General features: G+C 49.2%; 1 protein-coding gene across 3 annotated transcripts in view; it reads right to left on the minus strand.

Moving 5' to 3' along the window:
- Positions 1-3236: 3236 nt before the first annotated feature.
- The window catches only part of CHST13 (carbohydrate sulfotransferase 13), a 21462-nt gene continuing 1265 nt past the window's right edge, over positions 3237-23433 (minus strand). Inside the window, exons 1-4 of one of the 3 annotated variants that reach the window (XM_042823524.1) lie at positions 10405-10889; positions 8537-9006; positions 7060-7142; positions 3237-4530 (exon numbers count right to left, since the gene is read on the minus strand). In XM_042823524.1, coding sequence (XP_042679458.1) covers positions 3685-4530; positions 7060-7125 — 912 coding nt within the window. In that variant the 5' untranslated portion in view covers positions 7126-7142; positions 8537-9006; positions 10405-10889 and the 3' untranslated portion in view covers positions 3237-3684. Of the gene's footprint in view, positions 4531-7059; positions 7143-8536; positions 9007-10404; positions 10890-23331; positions 23427-23433 lie in introns of those variants that run through there. The other 2 variants (XM_042823522.1, XM_042823523.1) reach the window with 2 other exon arrangements.

A 23433-nucleotide genomic window follows, 5' to 3' on the forward strand; every position in this document is an offset into this window, starting at 1 on the left:
TAAGCAAATTCATTTAAGAGAACAAGGCAAGAAGGATTTACCTTCAACTCCCTGCCTCTATCCTTGTACAGTATTTTTCCAGAAAAAAACTGCTTTTTCAGGACACAGCATCCTCACCAGGGATGAGTGAAGTGCAAGCCAGCAAACACAGGCAAGTCTGAAAAGCCTTCTTCAAGCGAAACACTGCTTCCAGGGCCTACTTAAAAACACTTGTTTTTTCCCTTCAATGGAAGTCTATTTAATCCTCCAGCTGGTAAACAACCCAAGCTTCAGTGCACAGCGAGCTTGGGAAAGAAAGCTCCTGCTTGGCAGAACTTGAGTTTGTTGGCCTGTAGGAAGGCTCAACAGGGGAGGAGGCTCCTCTGTGTTTGTGTACATGTGTTTGTATAGGTACCATGTACACACACGTATAAGCACACACAAATCAAGCATCACCCTCCTATACAAATATAACCACACTATGAACAGAATAGTACAGTCATGTTTGCTATTTAATTATTCTGGCAACAAATTTTATACACATACTTATTACATATAGTCCATGTATTAACATATAAATATTACAATTATTTGAAATAATTCTATTGTACATTATAAAAGAATTGCTATTTACACTGTATATGTGTGCATGCACACAGACATAGATAAAGGTGATGCTGTTCTTTATTTTTGCATCCCTGGGGCTCTGAGAGCTCCACAGCAGCTCCCAAGCCTCACACCATACCCCACTGCCCTGTCTCAGCTGTGACTCAGAGATCTGAATGCTGCTTCATGGTTCTCGGTTTTTAACTATTAATTTTTAATAGGCACTTGATGGGGGAGTTGCAGAAGGAAGGGTTCATCAAAGAGAGTTTGCAAGGTTGTTCCTTGCCTGAGGCCAAGCCGTGTGCGATTATCACAGCTCACTTGATTTACTCTGTTAGTCTTTGGGCTCCCACTGCTGGGGTGACCTTGGCTGCTTGGCCCACAGCTTGTCCTGCCCTGACCCATCACTGCCCTGGTGCAGAAGCACCAAGGATTACGCTCCCAGCCCTAGGTTGAGAAGAGGTAGAGAACCACAGCATCATTAAGGCTGGAAAAGACCACTGGGATCACTGAGTTCAACCCCAACCCCCCCCCCCCCACTCTGCCCACTGACCACATTACTCCGTGCCACATCTCTGTGGTTCTGTAACATCTCCAGGGATGGTGACTCCAGCACTCCCTGCGCAGCCTGTGCCACTGCATCACCATTCTTTCAGAGAAGAAAATGTTCCAAATACCCAACCTGAGCCTGCTCTGGGACAGCGTAAGGCCATGACCTCTCATCCAATCACTTTGATAATTCCTTATCTGTTAAGAAGAAGGGATGCAGGAAAAGATAATTAAAAATAGAAGCCACTGAGAGAACTGGATTCCAGCACGAAGTCCCGCAGGTGTCACACCTGCAGTTATCTCCTCCTGTCACACGGTGTCCTCCTCGCTCCATCACCACCTGCTCCATGCTGCCATTTTCTGTCACTGTCACGCTGTGCTTTGGGGAGTGATGTTTAGGCATAAGGCTGAGGACGTGACCTAAATGCACTGGATTTTAACTGTAGAAAAAGCCCCAAAGTGGGTATATCCAAACGCATCAGCCCAAAGACAGCATGTCACAGAATGTCACAGAATGCAACAAGTAGGCTGCAGCCCTACTGTGCAAAGCAGGGACTTGCTGGGGATGCTGGGGACACAATGCAGAGGGAAGGAACACCCCAGCCAGCACCAGTCACCATCATGGACAAAGTCTGGTTGCTGGCTCCTTGCTGTCACAGCAGAGCTCTCCCAGCCAGCAGCATGCACACCCACAGGAGCGAGGATATATTTGTACCTGCCACTCAATGTGCCACCAGCTACCTGCAGAACATGGTATTCAAGAACACAAATCCATCCGAAACTCCATTCCTTTGTGATGCTGACCGACTCCAAATGACCAAGAACTTGTGGTGATTGGAACTATGATTTCTTTTCCAACACCAAGCAGCACTATCCAGGGACTGCAAGACTCCCGAGAACACAGAAGGAACACAACGAGCACAAATGCTGACATTTGCAGCATACATCAGCTGTTTCTGTGCTCTGAGATTCATCTCTAGAAAGGCCATTTCTGCAAGAGCTCCAGCTCTGGGAGAACCACTCAGGCTGCCAGCATCACCAACAATTCTATTTATTTCCTTTTCTTATTCAATGCTTGCTAAACCCACTGTCCAAACAGCATAACCAAGGGGGGAATGTCAGCAGAAAGGTTCAGATCAGAATCAAGAGAGCAAAAAAGGTTAAGATGTAACAGCCAAAAGTTGTTAGATGAAAACATTATTTCTTAAAACAGTCTGAGCACACTGGGGTTTCATAAAACCTCCATTGTATTGCACTAATAAGTCAAGTGCTCGCAGCTGGGCCAGCAGACACACTACAGCAAATTCTATTACCACTGCGTTTATTTACTAAGGCAGCCACCTCACCAGGGCTGAACAGAAAAGACTTTTTAAATATGGATTTAAAGAAACAAAGCTCCTAGGACTGGCTTGAACTTAAAACCCCGGGACCGGGTTTGTAATTTTCTTTTGTGTTTCGACTCCCTTCTGTTTCTTCTTCAAGGAGTGAATTGTCCGAAGCCAACCAAGCAAAGGGGAAATTTCCTCTAGGTGTCTCTGTCTCCATTTTTAATTCTCTATTTTTTCTGATGCACATGCATAAATGCTCTCTCTCTCTCTCTCTCTCACACGCACACACACACTCCTCCAGCCTTCCCAATGCAACATCACCGTCTCTGCAGGACGCTCTTCCTCCATCCCTTTGTGCCAAGTGGGTGTACCTGCACCTGTGCTGGATGTATGGCTTTGCAAAACAATCAATACCTGTTTTTACATAATTAAGAGAAAACAAAAAACTGAACCTGGATTTATTGGACTTGACAAGAAATCCAGATGCACATACGCACAGATCGATGGCTCTGCTGCTGTCGTTCAGGAGAAATCGTTCCATCTCTGTCACTCATACCAGCTGCACATCTGCTTCTTCCTCCCCATTCACAGCATTTTGCATCCCAGCTGAGAGCACATGGAAGAAGAGGAACAAAAAGCCCTCTAGGCTCTGTCAGAGCAAAATGCAGCTTACATTGCCACCCTCCACAGCCATGGAGATGGCTCAGGAAGCCAGGATAGAAGGACAAGAAAGCAGGAAGAAGGTGGGAGCAATTTGAAATGAACAAGAGAAACTTACATTATTGCTTTATTTCTGGTCCTATGTAAATCTCTGACAAGCCCCATCCTGCTCCCCATGCTGACCCCAAACAGCCCAGTGAGGAAGAGGAACAACCAAAAGGATCCTGCATGAAAAAGGACCCTTCCCAAGACTTGGATCTATAGAGGAATCTCTTAGTCATAAGAAAAACCCCAGCCAAGGCAAACCTTCAAAGCCAGCAGCTTCCTGTACCCACTGATAAGTGCCAAAGTCAAGGGGTGGGAGAGAAAGGGAAGGAGAAACTCCAGCCCCAGTGTTCTACGGGGTGTTCTCCCTCCAGACCGTGCCTGAATGAGGCACACAGAACAGAATGTAATGGAGAGGGCATGGGGAGAACCGAGAGATGAGCATGGGTGGGATGAGAGGAGTTGTGGCAAGATGAGAAGTACCCAGCTCTCCCCATCTCTCTTCCCTGCAACTGCCTCATCGGATGCGGAGGTAAGAAGGGATGGAGTAGTTGAAGAGCAAGTAGTCCATTTTGTATAAATTAAAGAGTCGTCTTTGGTAGAAGGGGCTGATGTCCTGGAAGAACTGGGCCGTCATGTCGTCCGTGGTTCTGGTGGTCTTGGACGAGGACGGGAACTTGACACTTGTGTCAGCACCCACCAGCTGGAGGATGTAGTTGGCATCTTCGGCCAAGGTCTCGTACTTGCCCACCACATCGTAGTGGACGATGCAGGGGTGGCAGAGCGAGTGCACGCGCTCCCAGTGCTCGTTGAAGGGCTCCTCCCGCTGAGTCCGCGGATCCAGCAGGTAGTAGACAAACTCCTCGAAGCGCACATCATCCCCGCGCTCCAGCGCCTTGTCGCTGGGCTCCTGCCGGTGCCGCCGGATGATCTTGGTCCCGTAGCGCTTGTGGAAAGCCGTGTTGTAGCTGCGGGTGAACTTGTTGCGGTAGGCTGAGACCAGGCGCTCGAATGGCTCCCGCACAAAGATGAACTTGAGGTAGCTGCGCAGGCGGTGGTTGATCTCAGGGATGCTGTATTCAGAGAGAGTGTGCAGGTTGGATGACACGTGGGCCTCGTTGGCAGGGATTTCCAGAGGATCCCGGTACTTGCCCTGCCCCGTCAGGACCATCATCACCCGCTTCCAGTTTGTGCAAGCCACTTTGGGCACGTAGCAGTAGAGCAGCCCATGCGTGTCATCCACCACCAAGTGCCGCAAGTCATCCGGCCGCAGCAGCCGCCGCTTGCGGGTGTAACGGTTGCAGATGTTGCTCAACAGCTCCCGTCGCTGCTGGTGAACTGCCTGCAGTGATGACTGTTCAAACTGTGGAAAAAGAAAGAGACGGTCACTGGCTCACCCATGCCAATGAGGACCTACACACAACTGTTCCCATCACTTTCCCTTTCCTGGTGTTTTTTTTTTGGAGGGGGCTTTTCGTGGGCTTTTTGGAGACAGCAATCACTCTGAGCTCAACTTGCTTTAGTGTATTTAATGCTTGGACCTGCTGGGGGCAAAATAAAGAAAAAAAGTCTGATGATGAGCAGGATGAGAAAACAAGCCAAGGGCATGAGGGAAAAGCAGGAGTGCAGAAAGGGTCACAAAGTATTTGTTACCTCAGCCAACCTCAGCATTGGGCTTAAGCTCTTTTCCTTGTACCAGTCTGGCCTAAACCCCATGGGACAACAATGAAGTCCCTTTGCTAGCACAGGGTCCCACATACCTCCCTGAGAAGGGGCACTGCCATCTGACATCAGTGCCTGTGGGCTTGCTGTGAATCTGGGAGCCACAGCTCAAGGCAGAAATATGGCACATAGGTGTGGGCATGCACAAAAACCCACCATGGTGTGCTGCAAAGACAGAGGGATAGGTGGAGGCAGAGCCTTCAGCACAGACCCTGTGGTGCAGACAAAGAACTGGAGGTGGTGGGAATACCCTTCCTGACCCTCTTTGCCTGAAAGACTTCCTTCTCCACACATGCCACTCCAATGTCTCAGCTCAGGGTGTGGTCTCCCTTAAGGCAAGACAGTTCAGAGATGTCCACAAGTCATCCTTCTTCCCCTCCGCTCCTCCCATATGATTCCTGCACCATGGCCCCCTGCTGCTGTGACCTCTCTGGAATCACCCCAGCTGAAACCACCCAGCTGATCTGGGGATGTGACTTTTCCTGTCTTGCTTTTCATCAGAAACTCCAGAATGACACTGTCACATCTGGGGAAGGAAACCATTTCCAGGAACTCAGAAGGGGAAAGTCCCCTCCTCCTGCTGCCTGCTCCCTCTGCTGTCTCCTCACTGAGAATGGCAGATTTCACACTCAGCGCCAAGGCCAATGTCAGGAACCTCCCAAAAGCCTCATTTTGTCCACAGATGCTAACGGTTTTACCCTCCATTTCTGACCCCACAGAGCTGTTGCTCCAGTGCAGTGCAACGACCCCTGTGTTGCAAGACAACAGTGGCTTGCACTTCAGGCCACGCAGATAGTCTAGCTAGAAACACATAGTTCCATAGTTGTCCCTACAGCCTGTGGGTCCCTCTGGCATCCAACACAAGATGAAGGGCAAGAGCAGGCCACCTCCTCAATCCCTGCATCCTTGCTGCAGGCGGCTGGCATGGTTTATGCATGCCAAAGGATGCTCTGTGCCAAGCTTCAGCCGCACCCTTTCTTCTCCCTGGAGGCCTGGATGGGTGTTTTGGGTGGCCACCAGAACATGAGAGAGGCAGCACTGGGGAGGTTGGATGCTCAAACAAACTGCTCACACCACACAGGATTCAGCAGTCCTTGCCTTCGGCGTGGGACTAAGACCTGGGCAAAAACCTCCTCCTGCAAAGCCAACACATCCTACATGCCACCAAAAGATGATGTTGACATTGTTGGCAACCTGGATATGAGGAACATTGAATCTAAGAAAATGGTGATCATACATGAAGAGATGCTTTCATGGTACACCATGATACTGAGCCAAACTTTCTGGTAGAAATTTCTCTTGCTAGGTTTTGTTTGGAGGCTGCCCTCCATTTTTTTTTTAGATTGGAAACACTTTTTGAAAGTGCTAAAAAAAACCCAAGCATTTTAACAGTGTGGTTTTTTTTCAGGTGTTTTTCCCTGCACTCACATAATTCAAGACTATAGGAATGGAAAGACAGACAGAAAGACAGACAGACACTGTCTGCAGGCATGGCAACAAATAAATGTGACTACTTTTCAAGAGCTGCCCACTGGAATAAGTGCATGTCTTTCAGTTATTTCAGAGCAAAATTGCTCCCTTAATTTCCTTCCCTTCTAAAAGCCAGAGAAATTAAGCATCACTTTTAAGGAAACAACACCAGGACATTCCAGCAGGATTAGGGTACGCAGGCATCATGGCTAAGGAAGTCCACATTAGCCATTTTTCCCAAAGCAAATGTAATTGAGCTGCTTCATGCAGACATGAAAGCACCACCCTAGTTTGGAACGCTGGTGTCAAGCATGGGGAGGGATCTGGCCCTGGTTGCATGGTCCCATGTGGGCAGGGACCTACCAAGGTCCCATACCTCAGTGGGTACAGGCAAGATTATAGAGAGAACTGAAGCGACCCAGAATTATAAATGCTTCATGGCCAACAGCGACTTTATATACATACATAAATACATATATATATGCGCATGCATAGAGATCCTTGGAAGGAACCCACAAAGACCATAGCAGAAGTTTTGATCAACAATCACCCCCTAAAACACTGTGGCCTTTTCTTCTGGACACAGCTAGAGGTTTTGGTGTGGGACACTGGGCTGACTGGTGCCGCACATTGTGGAGGGGTGAAAGAAAGGGTCATCCCACTCCCCCTTCACCCCAACCTCCTCACCCCATCCCCTCACCTGATCGCTCTCATACAGGGCCTGGAGTGGGCTGCGACCAGACTTCCCCTGCCAGGCTGTCCTCATAGCCCCGTCTTCTGCAGCTGCAAAGGGAGAGAAAACAAAAATCAGAGGAGTTGGGGGCTGCCTCCCTCACCCTCTCCGGTGATGTCCAAACTGGTGGTAGAGGCCACATGGAGATGTGGTGATGTCCCCCAAAGAGAGGTGATCCCAAGTGGCTCTAGGGAAGGATGCTCAGCTATGCAGGGAGATTTATTTTTTTCCTCCCACTATAGACGATGTTTCTCCATTGTCATTTCTACCTTTCACCTGTTCTCAAATGCTATCAGCATGTTAAGCAGACTGTAGACTCTTCACAGGCTGGGTTTTAGTCAAAAGAAATGACTGATTTATATGAAGTAATTAAAAAACACAGCCACCAGCACAAAATTTCAGTGGTGTGGGACTTCTCAATGAAAATAGCTGTTGTTCCTCCCCCTTATTTTTTTCAATAAAATATACAGTTAGGATGCAAAAGGTCCAGACATCCTTTAAACACATGAAAGGCCATACAGAAAGAGAACAGCTTGTTCTGATTTCAAGAGCACCTGAAAACAGAGGGATTCACATCCACGTAGCAACCTACAGGCAGAGCCAGGCATCACTCACACCGCTTCTGTTAACATGAAAGTTTCTAACACCGAGGCTTTTTGCTTCCAAATTCTGTCTTGTTTTTCACATGCTTACATTTTGCCTACATGAAAACTGCTCCAAAGCACAAAGCCATCCAGTGTACGCTCAGCATCACTCCTTCAGGCTGTAATTAGGGGAAATGTCTGGCTGAACTCACATGATTTCATCACCAGCACACTTGACATGGGAAAGAATGCTTCTTGTGGCACCATGGGTCACAACATGACTCAGTGAGGAGCTGTTCCTTCCTCACTGCCTCGTATCAGTTACCCCACAGGAGGGGAAATGGCCTCAGTGCTAACGAGAGACAAGCGGAGGACCCAAAACTCACAGCCTGGGCTGGGGGCACTGAACCCAGCAGATCCCATTTCATATTTTCTAGCTCAGCTTTCTGCAAATTGAAAGGAATGGGATTGAACTCACTGCCTGCGTGGCCCAGCTGTGAGCAAAGAGCACTGAACTCAAGTGGGTTAGAGTTAACAGTGTGGGCACTGCATGCGCTGCTCCTACCTTTAGCAAAGGCAATGTGGAGGCGTTTGTTTTCAAGGTTACCTCATGCATCATCCAAAACTCTTCTGACAAGGGACATAAACAAGCCCAGGGTGACCTGAAGCTGCTACAAATGAGCACAACTCACACCAGCACAGCTTGGAGCAGTGTGGACTTGTGTTCATCACCCAGCTCAAAATCCTAGTTTGAACACAAAACCTCTCTTACCCATTCCGACCACTTTGTCATCCAATCCCACAGAGGTCTCTCCCCCTTCTGTCCCTATACCACTCAGCCGAAGCACGCAACAGCCCACCTTAAAAAAACTAAGCCCCAGTGATCTATAGCAGGCTGAACTGCACAGCTAGAGAGGAAACCAAACACGCAGGGAAAAGGCTTGTCTTCATCTGTGCCTGTCTCTTCCATTAAGTGTCAGATGCAGCCCGGACAGCAAGAGGCAGTTCATGGAAATGGAGTCTCCTCATCCACTGTACCATCTGTTACTCATCCATGGGATGCTCCTGGGATTCCAAGCAGTTTGGGAAGGCCAAGGAATATTGATATATATGACAGTGTATAGGAGGGAGTACCACCAGAGCAAATTAATGGTTTGTGCTGCATTTTGGCACCAGGGCCCTCAGTACAGCAGGATCTTCCATCACAAAGGAACTGCCAAGATCTCTGCATGCTGCCTGTCCTCCTGACTTCATAGCTTGTTACAGAGGCTCCTGGATTCCACCACAGGCACTGGTAATCCACAGAAATTTAGCACTGCTGTAATTGCATCTGTAAGCAGAGATGTCAGTTAGCCAAAGCATATCCCATTTCTGAAGGGGACAGAATGTCAATCCCCAGCAACCACCGGATCACCATTTGTGTACAAAGACAGCAGACATCCCTCATCTGAATCCAAAATGCTTTTCAGTGAGACAGGCAGAAGGGAGTATTACATTTGTCCTTTGCAGCTTCAAAGCATGAAGCAAGAAGGTAGCAGGGACAGAGCATCAAATCCCATGCTAAAGCAGAACACTGATCAGAAATCATGGAGTGAGGAGAGGCTGAAAAGGAGCTCATTTTAGAGCCTCCTGCACTTTTAGTCTTTCCTTTAGAGCTTGGAAAGACAACACTCTCCCTCACTCTCTCCCCTGCAGCCCAGATTTTTGTGCTAGCCCATCAAAACCAAAGCCATTCTCTTGCAGTGGTGTGACATCAATAACACAGCAGGATCTGGGCTTTATATGACTTGCCAGTTTTCTTTGGAAAAAGGAGTGGATTTGAAAGCTGTGACTATTTAGGTGCACTAGCTGATTATGAAGGCAGTCATATGTGAGCTGAGCAGACACTGGATCGTGCCCATCCCAGCCTTCTGGAAGCACTAGGGAAGGAATTCACTCTCTTGGCTGCAGAGACTCTTAATTACAGAGGGAGGTTCTCAGTGTCCACAGCAGCAAATCCAGTGCCTGAATTTAAGACTGTGGCTGGGAGACAGGATTCAGGCAGTGACAAGCCCGTCAGCCTGACATCAGCATTACCAAGGCTAAAGGAAAGAGTCTGATGAAAAGAAAAATGATTAAAAATGGGAGTGCAGAACTGGAAAGGGGAATAAAATGTAGCTTGGCAGTCGCTGGGCACAGCTCATACCCATGCAACCTGAAGTATCAATAACGTAAGCAGTTTCTGCAGACAGTCACCCAGATACACGTACAGCACGAGATACAGCTCACCACAGGAAATACGTACTTCAAAACAGAGAAGAAGCTGAAAAGGGGAACTGTAAGGGATACGGGCAGCTGGAAGGCAAGCAATGCTTGAAGGGGAAATGTTGGGCAGGAGGTGGATTTCTAGCATAACATCTCCTAGATCACCTCTGGGATCAATACTCCAGGAACAGATTTGGCATAAAACCAGAATGATACCCATGACAGACAAAGCACTGAGAAAGTCTGCCTCGGCAGGGAAAGACTGAAACACCAAGCAGGGAAATGGAAGCTTTGTCCTGGACCAGGGAAGCGAAAAATAAAGCAGAATTTAATTTTGCAGTGCTGGAATTTAGCAGTTTCTGCTACTTTGCTGCTGGAAGTGGCAGGAGATCCCAGATGCATTAGTTCACAGCTATCAGTTGCCAGTGTAACAGTGACAGAAAAGGCAAACGGTGTCCTGGAAGACATCAAGTGAGGTATTTACCATAGGAGCAAAAATAGAAAAAAGCACGAATGTCATTATCCACTGCATAGCAGTCTTCACTTGGAACACCGACAGCTCTGCCCTTGGTGGCCCATGGCAGCTCCTGAGCACAGAAAAGGGCAGTGAGGTGAGCGGGCTGTCCCCAAGCTGGGATGGGATGTTCCAGCCAGGGGGAATGGAACATGCTTCAGGGATGGGGCACTCACTCCAGAGCCAAATTTCACAATTAAGGGGAGGTTTGGAAACCCCAGATGAGTGAGACTCCAGCTGCAAAGAATCCCAGTTCCTTCTGGGGTGAGTCTTCAGGGATTTGGAAGGCCGGGTCCTTGAGCTACAAAGAGTCCAATGGTCCACTTGTGATATCCAATCCGAAATGGTGGTGACCAGCCCAGAAGAGCAAACACACCTGCTGGCAGGTGAATGTGCACCCAAAGAGTTGAAGAGTTACTCCTGACCCCACTGCTATCGCCTCGCTCTACCACACAGCAGCAGATGCACTTCCTGTTGTGTCTGCACAAAACCTAAAAAAGGAGAAAAAATAATCGTGATGCCTGGTCACCCAAAATGATGGGTCTGCATGTTAATTACATCCTGCAGCTCCCCACGGGGGAGTGAGAAAGGCATGGGCAGTCCTTTTTGTAAAACGGGGAAACAACATCTTAGATCTGCAGTTTCAAGGGACCAGCTTAGAAACACTTGCTTAAAGTCATGGCACAGGCTTATGGAATAGCCAGAAATTAGGGCCTAGGTCTCTATGGCTGAAGGTGGCTGCAGCAATGAGCTTCTCTGGGCTTTGCTGTTTGTTTCCTCAATAGTACCCAACACGACATGTGACCAATGGCCAACACAACTCTGCTCCTTGGAGATGGGCTCCTTACTATTCAAGTGGCTGCACCCAGGAGACACAGAGAAGGACCCCACCACCTGATTTAAGAGAGGATACTGAGACTGCTTCATTCAAAGCCAAACCCTGGCTGCAGTCACTGACTGCTGAAACGGTCCAATTTTCGATTCTAGCGTCCAAGAGGAAAAAATAAAACAAGAGAGAAAGTGAAAACAGAGCTTGTTATCCACAGAAGTCCAGCAGTCTGAGCTCAGTTTTCCCTTCCAGTCTGATAGCAAAGCCTGAGACATGCAGCTTGGATGGACACCTCAACTGTCTGAGGATGGACCAGAGCACTGGGGCCAAAAGATCGCATGCAGGAGCAGCCGCTGAGACCTGGGCAGTGGCCCACTGTCTGTGTGAATGGCCTTGGCTGGAAGGAGCAGAGCGACTGGAGCCAACAGAGCTGGTTGGAAAGAAGCTTAGTTCTAGGAAGCTCTGGCTTTTATACTTGGACTTGCACTGATGGAGAAAACATTTGCTCAATTTCCACCTAAGAACAAAGGGTGATTGTTGGGATTTTTAATTTTTTTTTTTTAATAAATGTGATCGCAAACACCAAAATCCCAAATACGACTCCAGACCTACCGAGCTGATGACTCCAAAGGCAGCGACCACTGTTTGATGGAGACAAAGATCATGGGAATGCCCCTTTCTTTGCTTTTGTACTTGCTGCATTCAGCTGCAAAGCGTAGCAGTTCTGACTCTGACATCCTTATCCACCTTCAGAGTTAAGGGAACACTTCTGGGAACGAAAATCTAAACTGTTCCCATTGTCATTCTTACAGGAAAGTTTTAGAACACAATATTTTTGCTTCAGCAAAGAGGCTGAATCCAATTTGTGACCACTCAGATTTACTGCATCTAAAAAGCTGGAGGTACAGACAACAGAGACTGAATTAAAACACTAGACGAGGAAGGAAAAGAAGTCGAACAGAGGCATGTGTTTGACTTGCTCAAATGCACCCTTCAGTGTTGTCAATTCAGCCCCAATCTCTTCTGTTAGAGAGCTGGAAGTGAAAAGAGAAGGTCAACACTGTGGTCTAATGGCATCCCTCCATGCCCCCATCTACACCACAACCTGCAGGCACTGAGCATGGCTCCAGTGGTCTATCTGAAACCACCACCATCACCTTACAGCTCTCAGGCTCAGGAACTGCCTCCAGGTGGCCTGGTTTCAAGCCATACAACTTTGGCTCTATTTTCAAGCTGCCACAGTGCCTGGCAGCGTACCTCTCTGCACACCAACACAAGCATCATCATCCTCTGCCCCAAATGTGCGCCTTGCTGTAATCCCAAAAGCCAAATGCAGGCACTCCAATACAACAAACTTAAGCCAAAGATGGGCTCTCCATAGCACATAATGGCTGCTAGAGCCATGTCAGCAAGGGCAGCCCTCCTGGGACCACTGTCTGTGGGAGGAGCTCTGAAGACACCCCAAGCAGAGGTTCATGTGGTCCTGACTTAAAGCTGTTTTGTTCAGCAGAAATTAAACAGAATGACCTGAACTTGGCTGGATCAGATAGAACAGTCCCAGCAGCAGAGGAATGCTTGAAAGCTTAGCTAAGCTTTTTCCAGCACTACACACTTCCTACCATTCCTCCTAGTCCTTTTGAAACAGACAAACCAAATAATTAACCCCCTGCACCCCTCACCTCCCAGTGCATAGAAACTGCATGGAGGCTGCAGGGAGACTCCTTGCAAGGAGGTTACCCTTGAGGGGAAAAACCACAAACAAAAGTAGCCCAGAGGCAACATGGAGCAGGATGATAGGGGATGTGCATGTGAGAAGGTTCACATAGAGAACAACAGCTCTTGTATAACCAGCACAATGAGCTGCAGCAGTGAGGTTGGGTAACAGAGGTCCTAGCAGCCCCTATTACCCTCCTCCCTTGATGTCTTCCTCTGGTAAGGAGATGGAAGGAGGTGCTAGGAGCAGTCCAGCCTGCTCTAGTCTCCAGGATTTACTACTGCAGCCCCAGCTGGGAGCTGGCATTTCCCTGGCACTAATGACAGTCTCCCTTCAGCCAAGAAACACAGTCAAGCATTTTACATGGGATAATTCGACAGCACCGCCTTTAATAGGAAAAATCACTCACTGTTCTAGGGATGAGACCTGCTGCTGGAAGGCATCTGTCCAGGGACAAGAGAGGTGCCACCTCCAGGCAATGTTAACTCAGGACATGGAGGAAGGCCCTATATGATGCTCTGTGGAAAGGGATGGAGAGAGCCAGGCGTGGTGGTGAGCACATGTCCTGCTTCTGTTCCAGCCAGACAGGGAAGTGCCGAGCCTGCCAGCAGCAGCAGTGAGGAGAACATCTGGGGTGGAATCACAGGGCCCCAGAGAGCTGACGTGGGCCCTAACCCCACACACACCTGCCCCAACCTGTGCCTGTGATCCCAGATGTGTGCAGCAGCCCTCCGCTGTCTGGGACCCGGTGCTCATGGGCAAACTGCCACCAGCACTGAGAGCCACCAAACATCAGTTTTCTCTGTATGGAGCCAGCTTCATCAGACATGCTGACTTTGATAGGAAAATACCTCAGCTCGACCTCCAAAACACAGTAACAACCTCAATATGGGAGGCATTGCCCTGTGCCGAGGAGAGATAAGCATGTGTCTTGTCAACAGCCTCACAGCCTCCTGGTGACCACCCCTCATCACCTCCATCCTTCATCAGAAGTGCTTTCCTCCCTTGATCTCTTCTCTCCTGCACATACTCCTTTTCCCTTATCGTTTCTGAAAGCGCTTTTCCTCCTTTTCTCACCTTGGACCATCAGCACATCACCAGCTGTACCCAGGGACTGGAGCTGGCATAACTGGCATTTGGCTGCATGGCTCTCCTCTCTTTGGAGACAGGGATGTCTCAAGCTATGATCCTCAAGGAAGGCTTCCTTATTCCAATTTAGCCAACTTGAGTCAAGGAACAGACAGAGAAATGCTAATCAAGTGAAGGAATAAAAAGGTGGAGCTATAGGACTAGCTCACAATAGATCACAGAGAGGAAAAGAAACAATCCAGCTGCTTCGTGCAACCTGCCAAATGCTGCAGTGTCATCAGCAGGGCTCAGAGCAGGACCAGAGCCAACAGTGGCTGGTCTGGACGCTCTGTCCTGATCAGAGGTCCCTCCCAAACCACGTGTCTCCTTGGTGGCTACAGGAGGTCACCTGGCAGCAGGCCGAGGCAGATGTCAGCCAGGTGCAATAGGAGGATCACAGGCATTTGAAGCAGGGGGTGTACTTCCCTGGGGCAACATGCCTAGCTCTCTGCTATCATAAGAAATGCAACTGACATCTTGATAGGAAACACAAAATTATCAGCATCCAGGAGGAATAAGGCCTCTGTGCAGAAGTACCATGCAACCCCCTTGTTTCAAATGCTTAATTTCTCCTACACACCAAGCTAGAAGCTTTCCAAGAGCAGTCTCCCTTCCCCATTCATTATGCCTGCTTCTCTCCTGGCCCCAGTTTGCTGTGTGCATGTCTGATGCAAGTCCAAACTGCCAGCTTCGCCATTCCTTGTCAATAAAGCCCTTTTCCAGATCACTGTTCAGCACGAACCGGAGCAAGGCACATGTTGGCAGTGCCAAGGCACAGACAGATCCCTGCCACGACATGCAGGAGATAGGGTGCAAGGTGTCCTGGGCCAAGCTGGACTTGCTCAAAACCTGCCTGCAGCTTGGTCTGATTTGAGCAGACATGGTTTGTGCCCTCTGCACACGAGGTTTCTGATATGCACACAAGGAAAAAAAATGCAGCCCTCTAAGGTTACATGGCTCAGCAGCTTTCCTGCTGAATGTGTTTCAACATGGCCTGACAGCTCCATGCATCTGGAATTGATGAAAAGATCTATGAGCAGATCTCGGAAAAAAATGCACACTCAGCAAATGCTTCCATGGCAGCATCTTGGACATGGCCACTGCTCTGCTCAGTGCCTGTGTCCTGGGAGTGCCATTCAAAATGACAGTGGTGCACGGAGCTGTGAAAGTCACTGCCACAAGGTATGGAGAAAGATGCACATGCAGAAGAGATGCATAAGTTTGCAGAGCAGGAGAGGAGCTCGTTATAGGCTGCTGGAGGCCAGGAAGAAGCATCTCCAGGGCAGAACTTCTGTGATAAGAAGCTCCTTGTGCCTACCTCTGCTGCATTTAGATATGGGCATTGCCTGAGGCAACAAAAAAGCCAGGAAAAGATGCAACATTTCCAGCATCACTGCAGCACTGAGACACAACTGATCCATGACCACTGGCAGCAACCTGTCTGAGGGGCTGGAGGATCTGCCTCCCCACTGCCAGGCAAACTCTGCAAATTCTGGAGACATCTCTTTCCTTTTTGCGGGGAGACAGACAGGATTCTTGCACCAGCACCCACCCAGCAGAGCTATTCATGGGCAACTGAAGCAAAGCTCCCCCCACTCCCAAGCCAGGCCAGCCCTCCTTCAGCCTCACAGTGCCTGCATGTGCTGGCCCTATTAAGCTAAAGGGAAATCAATCTGTTCAGTGCTGCCAGGAGTAAACTTGGAAAGGACCCAGCTGCAAATATACTACCACAGCAGCCTAGCCAAAAGGAACAGCCCAGCTCTGCAGATGTTTGCAGGATGCAACTTGCCACCTTCCCATGTTAAAGGGAAACGTGACCGTGCAAATCCACTACCAGAGGAAGGGCAGAGCCACACACTTGTAAAGAATCATGACAGGATCAGGGATGGGGAACTGCTGAGGAGCTTCTGACCTCCAATTAGTTTGCGCTAATTTCCCAGGTCCCTGCCTTGAAGGAAGTGCTCTGAGCTCCAGAGATACCCACATCTAACAGCTCCAAACAAACAGCACCTTTGAACCTCATGTCAACACTGCCCTCCTTCCCGAGAGGTCAGCAATTCATGACAGTAGAGCAACATCTGGCACAGAGCAAGGCTGGATCAGGTTTCACATTAGCAATGAGACTGCAAATTTCCATGGAGAAATGAGGGAGCTGCCCCATGAGCAGCTCCAAGGGACAGCCCCAGCCCTGGACAATGTTCCCCTGCAGAAGGACTGGGAGAGTAGCCAGGAGCTGCTTGTCAAGCAGCGCTTCCCCAGAGAAGGATAAGCTACGAGCAACGTGGTGACAAGAGGACTTGTGGCTGGGCTGTCCCTCCATATGACACGGGATGGGACCTATGGGCATGATGTGCAGCTCCCAGATTTTCAGCACATCTCCATGCACATGCACCATGGGAGTGCCAGGAGCTGCCCAAGGGGCTGAAACTCAGCTAGAGCTGAGCCACCTTTGAATGGGACATTTTGGGGAGAAAGCAGCATCAAGTCCAGCTGGATGATGCCCCAAGTGACTCTCAGCAAATTAAGTTCCTTTCTGAAAATGAGCACAGATGCCAGCACCCACGCTCAGCAATGGCTCGTGTACATGGCTGATGTACATGGTCCCATAATACATCCATTCCAGCAGGACATCCATTTCAAGGGCAGGGCAGCCTGCAGCATCTCCCAGCTGCAGAAACAGCTCCACAAATTGACAACACACAGGGTTTGGTGATGGCCATCAGCACCACAGGAACACTGAGAACATTTCTGCTCTGCAGCCTCAGTGCGTTGGGGATGGTAACTCACAAAGTGGTGGGAAAGCAGGGGGAAGAGGACTGCAAATGGGGTCTGAAGGAGCCAGGCTGGGCTCTCCATGCTGGTGGGAAGGATTACAAAGCTGCAAGGGTTTCCACTGCATGGGGAAGGACTGCAGACACTGAATCCCTCGTTCACCACTTCAAAAACAGGCCCTGGGCCATCTTAAATACTGACACTGAATGGTGACTTCCACCTCAGCACAGAGCTGTTGAAGGATGTGGGTTGTGTGGCCAATGCTTTCCTGTAGGAGGAAAAGGTAACAAGCCACCTTCACTACAGATGTAGCTGCTGAACCCAGCATATCAGACTTCCTGCAGGATGAGAGACCTTCCTACCTTTTAAGGGTAAGAATCTGCTTTCTATTCCCAGGAAATACCAACTCCTGGCCCTTCCCAGCCAAATTCCCATTGGACCCTGCCCAAAACTTTACAACCCTTTTATCTTAGCCAAACATGAAAAGCTCTGGGGCTTGATGAGGAAAGCAGGATCAGACAGCACAACCTACTTGTTCCCTTGCCCAGCTGCGGCTACTTCCCACTTCCATGCCTTATAGCTCAGGGAAGGTTCTGAGGCAGGAATCTTTAGGAAGCTGCCCCAGGAAGGGCTGCTGCAAGAGGCCTGATAAAAATAAAACCTATGTGGGAGAGTTGTTTCCCCAGCACTGACCAGTCCCCCAGCAAACTGGCATACAGATGCTGATATCTGCTGCGTGTCTGCACAAGGCAGTGCAGTGTGTTTGCTCTTTTTGCAATCACTGTCCTGTCTGCAGGGTTCAAACAGCACCAGCTTTGCAAAGCATTCTTCAGGGCAATGCAGGGCTCTGGAGGGTCAGCCCAGTCAGAGGAGAGCAGAATTACTGAGGCTGTTGGATGGTATGAGAACAGGTTCACCTGACTACAAGGCTTCCTTGGTTTAGGGAGCATCTCGATGGCTGCTGAAAGACACTGTGTCAACTCCCGCAAAGTTTTTGGCACCAGTGAAAGTTGGGCATCGCTTCTGCACAGGGCTTGAATCACACAAAGCCAATTCTCACAGTGTGTCCTTTGGCTCCCCTTCCCTTCCCTGTTCTAACACAGGCTGTGTGCTCTCTGAGCATCACGCTTGCCTTCCAACACAATAAACACAGCATCAGCTCTGTTCCTGGCTCATTAAATCTAAAAAGAACAAAACTAAAGCATGGGCTGCCATGCTACTTCCTACATTCGGGGGTCCCCAGGAAAAACATGCATGAAGAGGAGTTTGGCTCCCAAGGATATGGAGCAACTCTTCATACCCACCATTGCCCATCTCAGGCTTTGATTTTGTCTTCCCAGGTAGGGAAGATTAGATGTTCCCTCTCTCCCAGACATCTAACAGCCTTTAACTGCCTTTTAACAAGGGAAGATTTGGGCACTTGCCCAGCTATGCCTTAAAGCCTGAATGTGAAACACTCCTGGCTTGGCCTCATGGAGGTATCTGGGGAGTAAAACTTTTCTTCAGGTACTCAGTTCTGAGGGAGAGTAATGGGAGCTGAGCACCTAATGCCTTTGTAGTTTGGCTTCTAGCAAGTCCTAGGAAAGGCAGCTGTGTTTGCACTGGGATTAAGACGGAGGCCTTGTCATGCTCTCTATTCAGATGCTGGTGGGAAGCAGCCACCAAGAATGACAATCCAGTATCTAACAGTTCCCAGAGCCCTTTTTGCAGTGTAAGTTGGAGCTTTGGGTCCCTGGGAGTGGGACCAAAGAGGAAAGCACAGGTGCAGAGTGCTTCCAGAGAGCAGCAGTGGGGCCAAGACATTGCGGGATGCGGGGCAGCAAAGAGTCATCGAGATGTAAATCTCTCCTGCACGCACAGAGTTAACTCCCAGCATACCGAGCCCCCTTTTTCTCCCTCCCAAACCTCTTACACATATCAGAGATTCTCAGGAAACTGTACAGAGCCAAGAAAGACAAGAAAAAGCATTCCTCATTCAATGCCTGGCCCTCAGGAACAGATGGGCTTCATTATCGCTCTGCTTTCAGCACTGCACCGAGCTGACTGTTCCACCACGAGGGGTCACAGCGATGGCATTTCACATCTCCCATCATGGCAGCCCTGGGGACCATCCAGCCCACGTTGCCCAACGCGCTGCAGCCACATGCAGTGCACTTTGAGCGCTGGGTCAGTGCCAGCTGCCAGGGCAGCAGCTGCCCCCTGGACTTGATAGCAACCTGAGCCCGGCAGAAGTGCCCCATGACAAAAGCAAACAAAACAAAACACAGCAGAAAAAGCAGCACGATCTCAAGGGGCTTCTTCAGTTTCACAGCCCTGCTTATCTGAAGGGCTCTGCGCCTGCTGGGTCAGTGGGGACCTGCCCTCAGCTTTGGTCGTGCCTGAACTGTAGCCTGAAAATATCTCTAAACAACGGGGAGGAACTGAGGTCTAAAATAGGCTCTTTCTTGCTCTAAAAAATAAAATAAAATATATATATATATATATATATATATATTTTAGAACAAGAAATATAAATTATATTATATATATATTATATATATATAATATAAAACAACAACATCCCTGGTTTGAAAAGATCTGCTGATATCTACATGACTCCGTTCAGGCTAGGTGCATTTGCAGGCTCTGGGATCAGCACCCTGCAGGACCTCTGCAAATCACCAACAGTCTGTGCCCTGGAGGGACAAATCTGTAGGCACAAGGATGGAGCTGCCTGACAGCTCAAAAGACCATGGATGCACAGCTCAGGGAACTTGAAAGGCCAGATCTGCAGAGGTCACAAAGCTGAACCACTTGTGCCACGTCATGGTGGTGTGGCTTCTGGCACTGCCACCACTGTAATGCCCCAGCCCTTCTTTGGACTGGTGGAGCGGCATCTGCACACCTGAAACAGAGAAGAGGGCTTTGCTCTGTCAGTACCCAGAGAAAACCCAACGGGTTGGTGCAGATGAGCAGATCTGATGGAGCCCTGACGCTTCCCAGATCCCAGACCTTTCCAGTTCCTCATCTAACAGTTGGGGTGGTGTCATGGTCCTGGTGCTACTACAGTCCTGGTGCTGGTATCTCTCATAAGGAGTCAGCTCAGAGACCAACTATGACCTGCAAAGCCCCATGAAAATCCCACAGCTCAAGCTGAAGGCAGTATGTGAAAGAATGAGTGCCGCAGCCAGCGATAAGCAAGTGCTGCTAGAAAGACAAAAGAAATAACAGCTGGTTTCTGCAGCTGGACAGAACCAGAGAAGAGAAAGCAGCATTTAGAGCTGGACTGTTTTTCCTTATTTATTACTGGAGGCGGTGATTTAGCACTGGAAGAAGCTAGAACAGCAGGAGCATCCCCCACCCCCACAGGCTGCTGCTTTGCAGAGTCTGTCTGCTATGTTCCTCATCACCTCCAACCCGCAAAAGGCACGGACTTGAAAGAGCAAGAATTGGGTAAGAACAGGAGTGCTGGTGCTTTTGTGAAGGGTTTCTGGCTCAGACTGATCAATCTCATCTTCCCTATTTGCCTCAGGCAGTTAAAGATGCCCCTTCTTCCAAGCACTCCTAGGATAGTTCCCTGAGCTGCAAGAGGACTTAATTTCTTAAGGAATGCCAGTTAGAGGAGATGGAAGCCTTGAGACGATGCAGGTTGTCTAAAATGCTTCACATCCATCAGCTCACATCAGGAAACGTTATTTTGGAATGGAGAAGCTGCTTAGTAACTGCTCAGGAGACTGCAAGTTCATGCACACATCCCTCCAGCCCCATGCTGGCAGCCTTTGGATATCAGTATGATTTGCCTACTCACAGTTTTCCCACAAGATCTACCCCCAGTATGGCAGCACTGCACAATTAACTGAGGTCTGCGGGAGCTGACGACACAGCTGACTGCAGGACCTTTCCATATACCACTCACCTCCCTCACATCTTTTTTCCCCATATTTCTCTACCCAGCATCCATACCAGCACTGTCATGCCACGCTGCTGCTAAAATCAGCACAATTCCTGAGACCAGCAATGGCCAATCCTTTGATGCAGACAAGAATCAGCAGCCTCCGGCATTTACCACCACATCAGTCTAGACATACTGCAATCAGGGTCAGATGAGACAATGAGCAGAGATCCCCAGGGCGCAGAAAAAAGTGCAGCGTGTTGTGCTGTCCCTGAAGGAGGGATGGCTCTTAGGCCAGGTGGGTTCTCCTGAATGGCCATGCTCTGACACTAGCACACCAAGTCCCTCCAAGGGACTATACTGTTCCATGCTGGGACTGCATGAGGCCCAGGTGCAGCAGGACCTGGTGATGCTCTTGTCAAACCCCGTGACTGTGCAGTGCAGCTGTGTTTGCAAACCCCACCTGACACCAAACTCGGCACCAGCTTAATCCTTTCCTTTGGTGCAGATATTCTGCCCGTGGTCATATCTGTGAGTCTGCTCATCGCTGACCCAAAGGAAGCATCAACAGACCACGTGCTGCCTCCAGCAGCAGGGACAGCAGGGACTCTGCTACTGCCTTCAGCACAAGTGCCTCCCTGCCCCAAAATAACAAGCTTCGTGGCTGTTTGGGAGCAAAGTTATTTCAGCACACACTGATGGGTGGGTGCTCCTGGGGCAGAACAAGCAAGCCTTCTTTCAGCACAGCCAATTCAGTGCAAACCTCTCCGTGCCCACAATGGCACGGATGGAATGAGAAGTGCCAACAGAGGAGTTAATTCCTGCTCCCTGAAAAGAGCCCTTCTCAGACTTAAAGGTTTCTCTTAGCTCTGATCTCCCCCGCATTGCACATTTTGTCCTGGTCGTGGGATGGGTCAATCTCTATACACAAGGATAGCAAGGATTAATGCACTACACTGAATGCAATGGACTGTGGGTGAGCCAGGAAAGCAACCTGCTGAATCCTGCAAAGGATGGAGAAAAGAAACTGACTGCTCCCGAGCAGAACTCAGAGCACTGCTGAATTTTCCAGCATTTTTCTTCATTATTATATAGAAACCAAACGACACCAGGCAACTAGAACTCCAAAGAGCCTCAAGGCAACCATCACTTTAGAGATGACATTTTTGCCTGCAAATTGTTTACTTATTACTGTAACTAGTAACTCCTAACATTCAGGTGAATTGCCTGAGTTAGCGTTCCCTTGAGCCAAAAGGAAAAGCAGCAATTTTCAGCTTGTGTCTTTTCAACATGGGGAATGACCCTTCCTCTGCTACTGCCAATTTCTCACTGAACTAAAGAGAGAAAATACCATAATCTGAAAAATAACAAAGGACAGAAGTGGCATAGAAATGAAGGCCGGGTTGTGGGAGGCAGCAGCAAGGTTAGAAAATAAGCAGATTTTAGAGAACACGAATATCCTTTTAAATTCAGCTCTCTGGGAAACTCAAGGGGCTCCCAAGTCTGCAGATGGTGCTCAGCACCCTCAATGACAGCACTGCTGGAGTATCAGACACTGCTGGTATGCACCAGTTTGGGACCCTCAGTCCCATGGCCACCCACAGTAGCCCCAAACACAAAGTTTGGCCCATAGCAGACAGAAGAACCCCAAACCCATCAGGAGACGCCATCACACCTTCTGCCATCTGGTTTGCTCCAACCTGATGGGAACTCTGCTTTGAGATCATGCAAAGCACTACGAGATGAGCAAGCACAGCAAGTTCTGCTGACGCAGAAGTCTTTTGAAAACCGGAATCTTCAAACAGCCACATTTTCCAGCCAAATACCGGGCAATGAATCCAACGTAAAGCACAGTCCCTTCTCTGTTCAGAGCCGTGGGGATGAGAGCTGATTGAGTGCTCCACTTTCTTACTGAACGCTCCTCATATGAAAGTAAGACAGCATAGATTGTCTCCTTCTAAAAAGTTACCCAAGGAATGAAGTGCTGAGTGTGGTCCTCTGGGATCACTGAATTCATTTGATAAATCTTATCAGCTATTCTACAAACAACAAACGCTCGCTGAAACCCAACTCCTCTTCAATATTATCCAGCAAACAACTTCTCATTTTTAGGGAAAAACACATTGAAGTGATGGAGCAGCCCCTTTAAAAGGGAGATTTATGAAACTGATACAATCCCACAGACATCTCGGTCAAACCTCCCTCCTGCATTTCAAGATGTAACTTTAAAGGCCCCACTGATGGATGGCTGCTGTAATCAGAAAACATGAGCGCACTGTTAAAACCCAACAGAGGAGGTCATTTTGCCAAAAGAGCAGAAAGCAGCCAGGGAAACACACAGCCCTTCCAGCACAAGGCGCTCTGTATCTTAGCTCCGAATTACTGAATCACTTCCCAGCGTGGAAGATACCTCCAGGAGCACGCGCTGAGCTCGAGCGATCCAGCACTGCTGGCGGCTGCGAAAGGGGCGCTTGCGGAGCACAGCGGCTCCGTCCCAACCCCAGCACAGCTCCCAAGCCGGGACAGCGGAGCGCTTTAAAACGAACCGCGCACTTCCTCGCAACGTCCAAGTTTGGGACCCACCTGGGTTGAGGCTGCTCTGGAAGTAGAAGACGCCCAGCAGGAACGAGCCGAAGCAGGCGGCCAGCGCCAGCCGCGGGGCCCGGCTCCTCCGCATCCCTCCGC

This window comes from Centrocercus urophasianus, unplaced genomic scaffold (genome assembly GCF_019232065.1).
Source record: "Centrocercus urophasianus isolate 14NV4802_14NV808 unplaced genomic scaffold, USGS_Curo_1.0 seq_22, whole genome shotgun sequence".
NCBI lineage: Eukaryota > Metazoa > Chordata > Aves > Galliformes > Phasianidae > Centrocercus > Centrocercus urophasianus.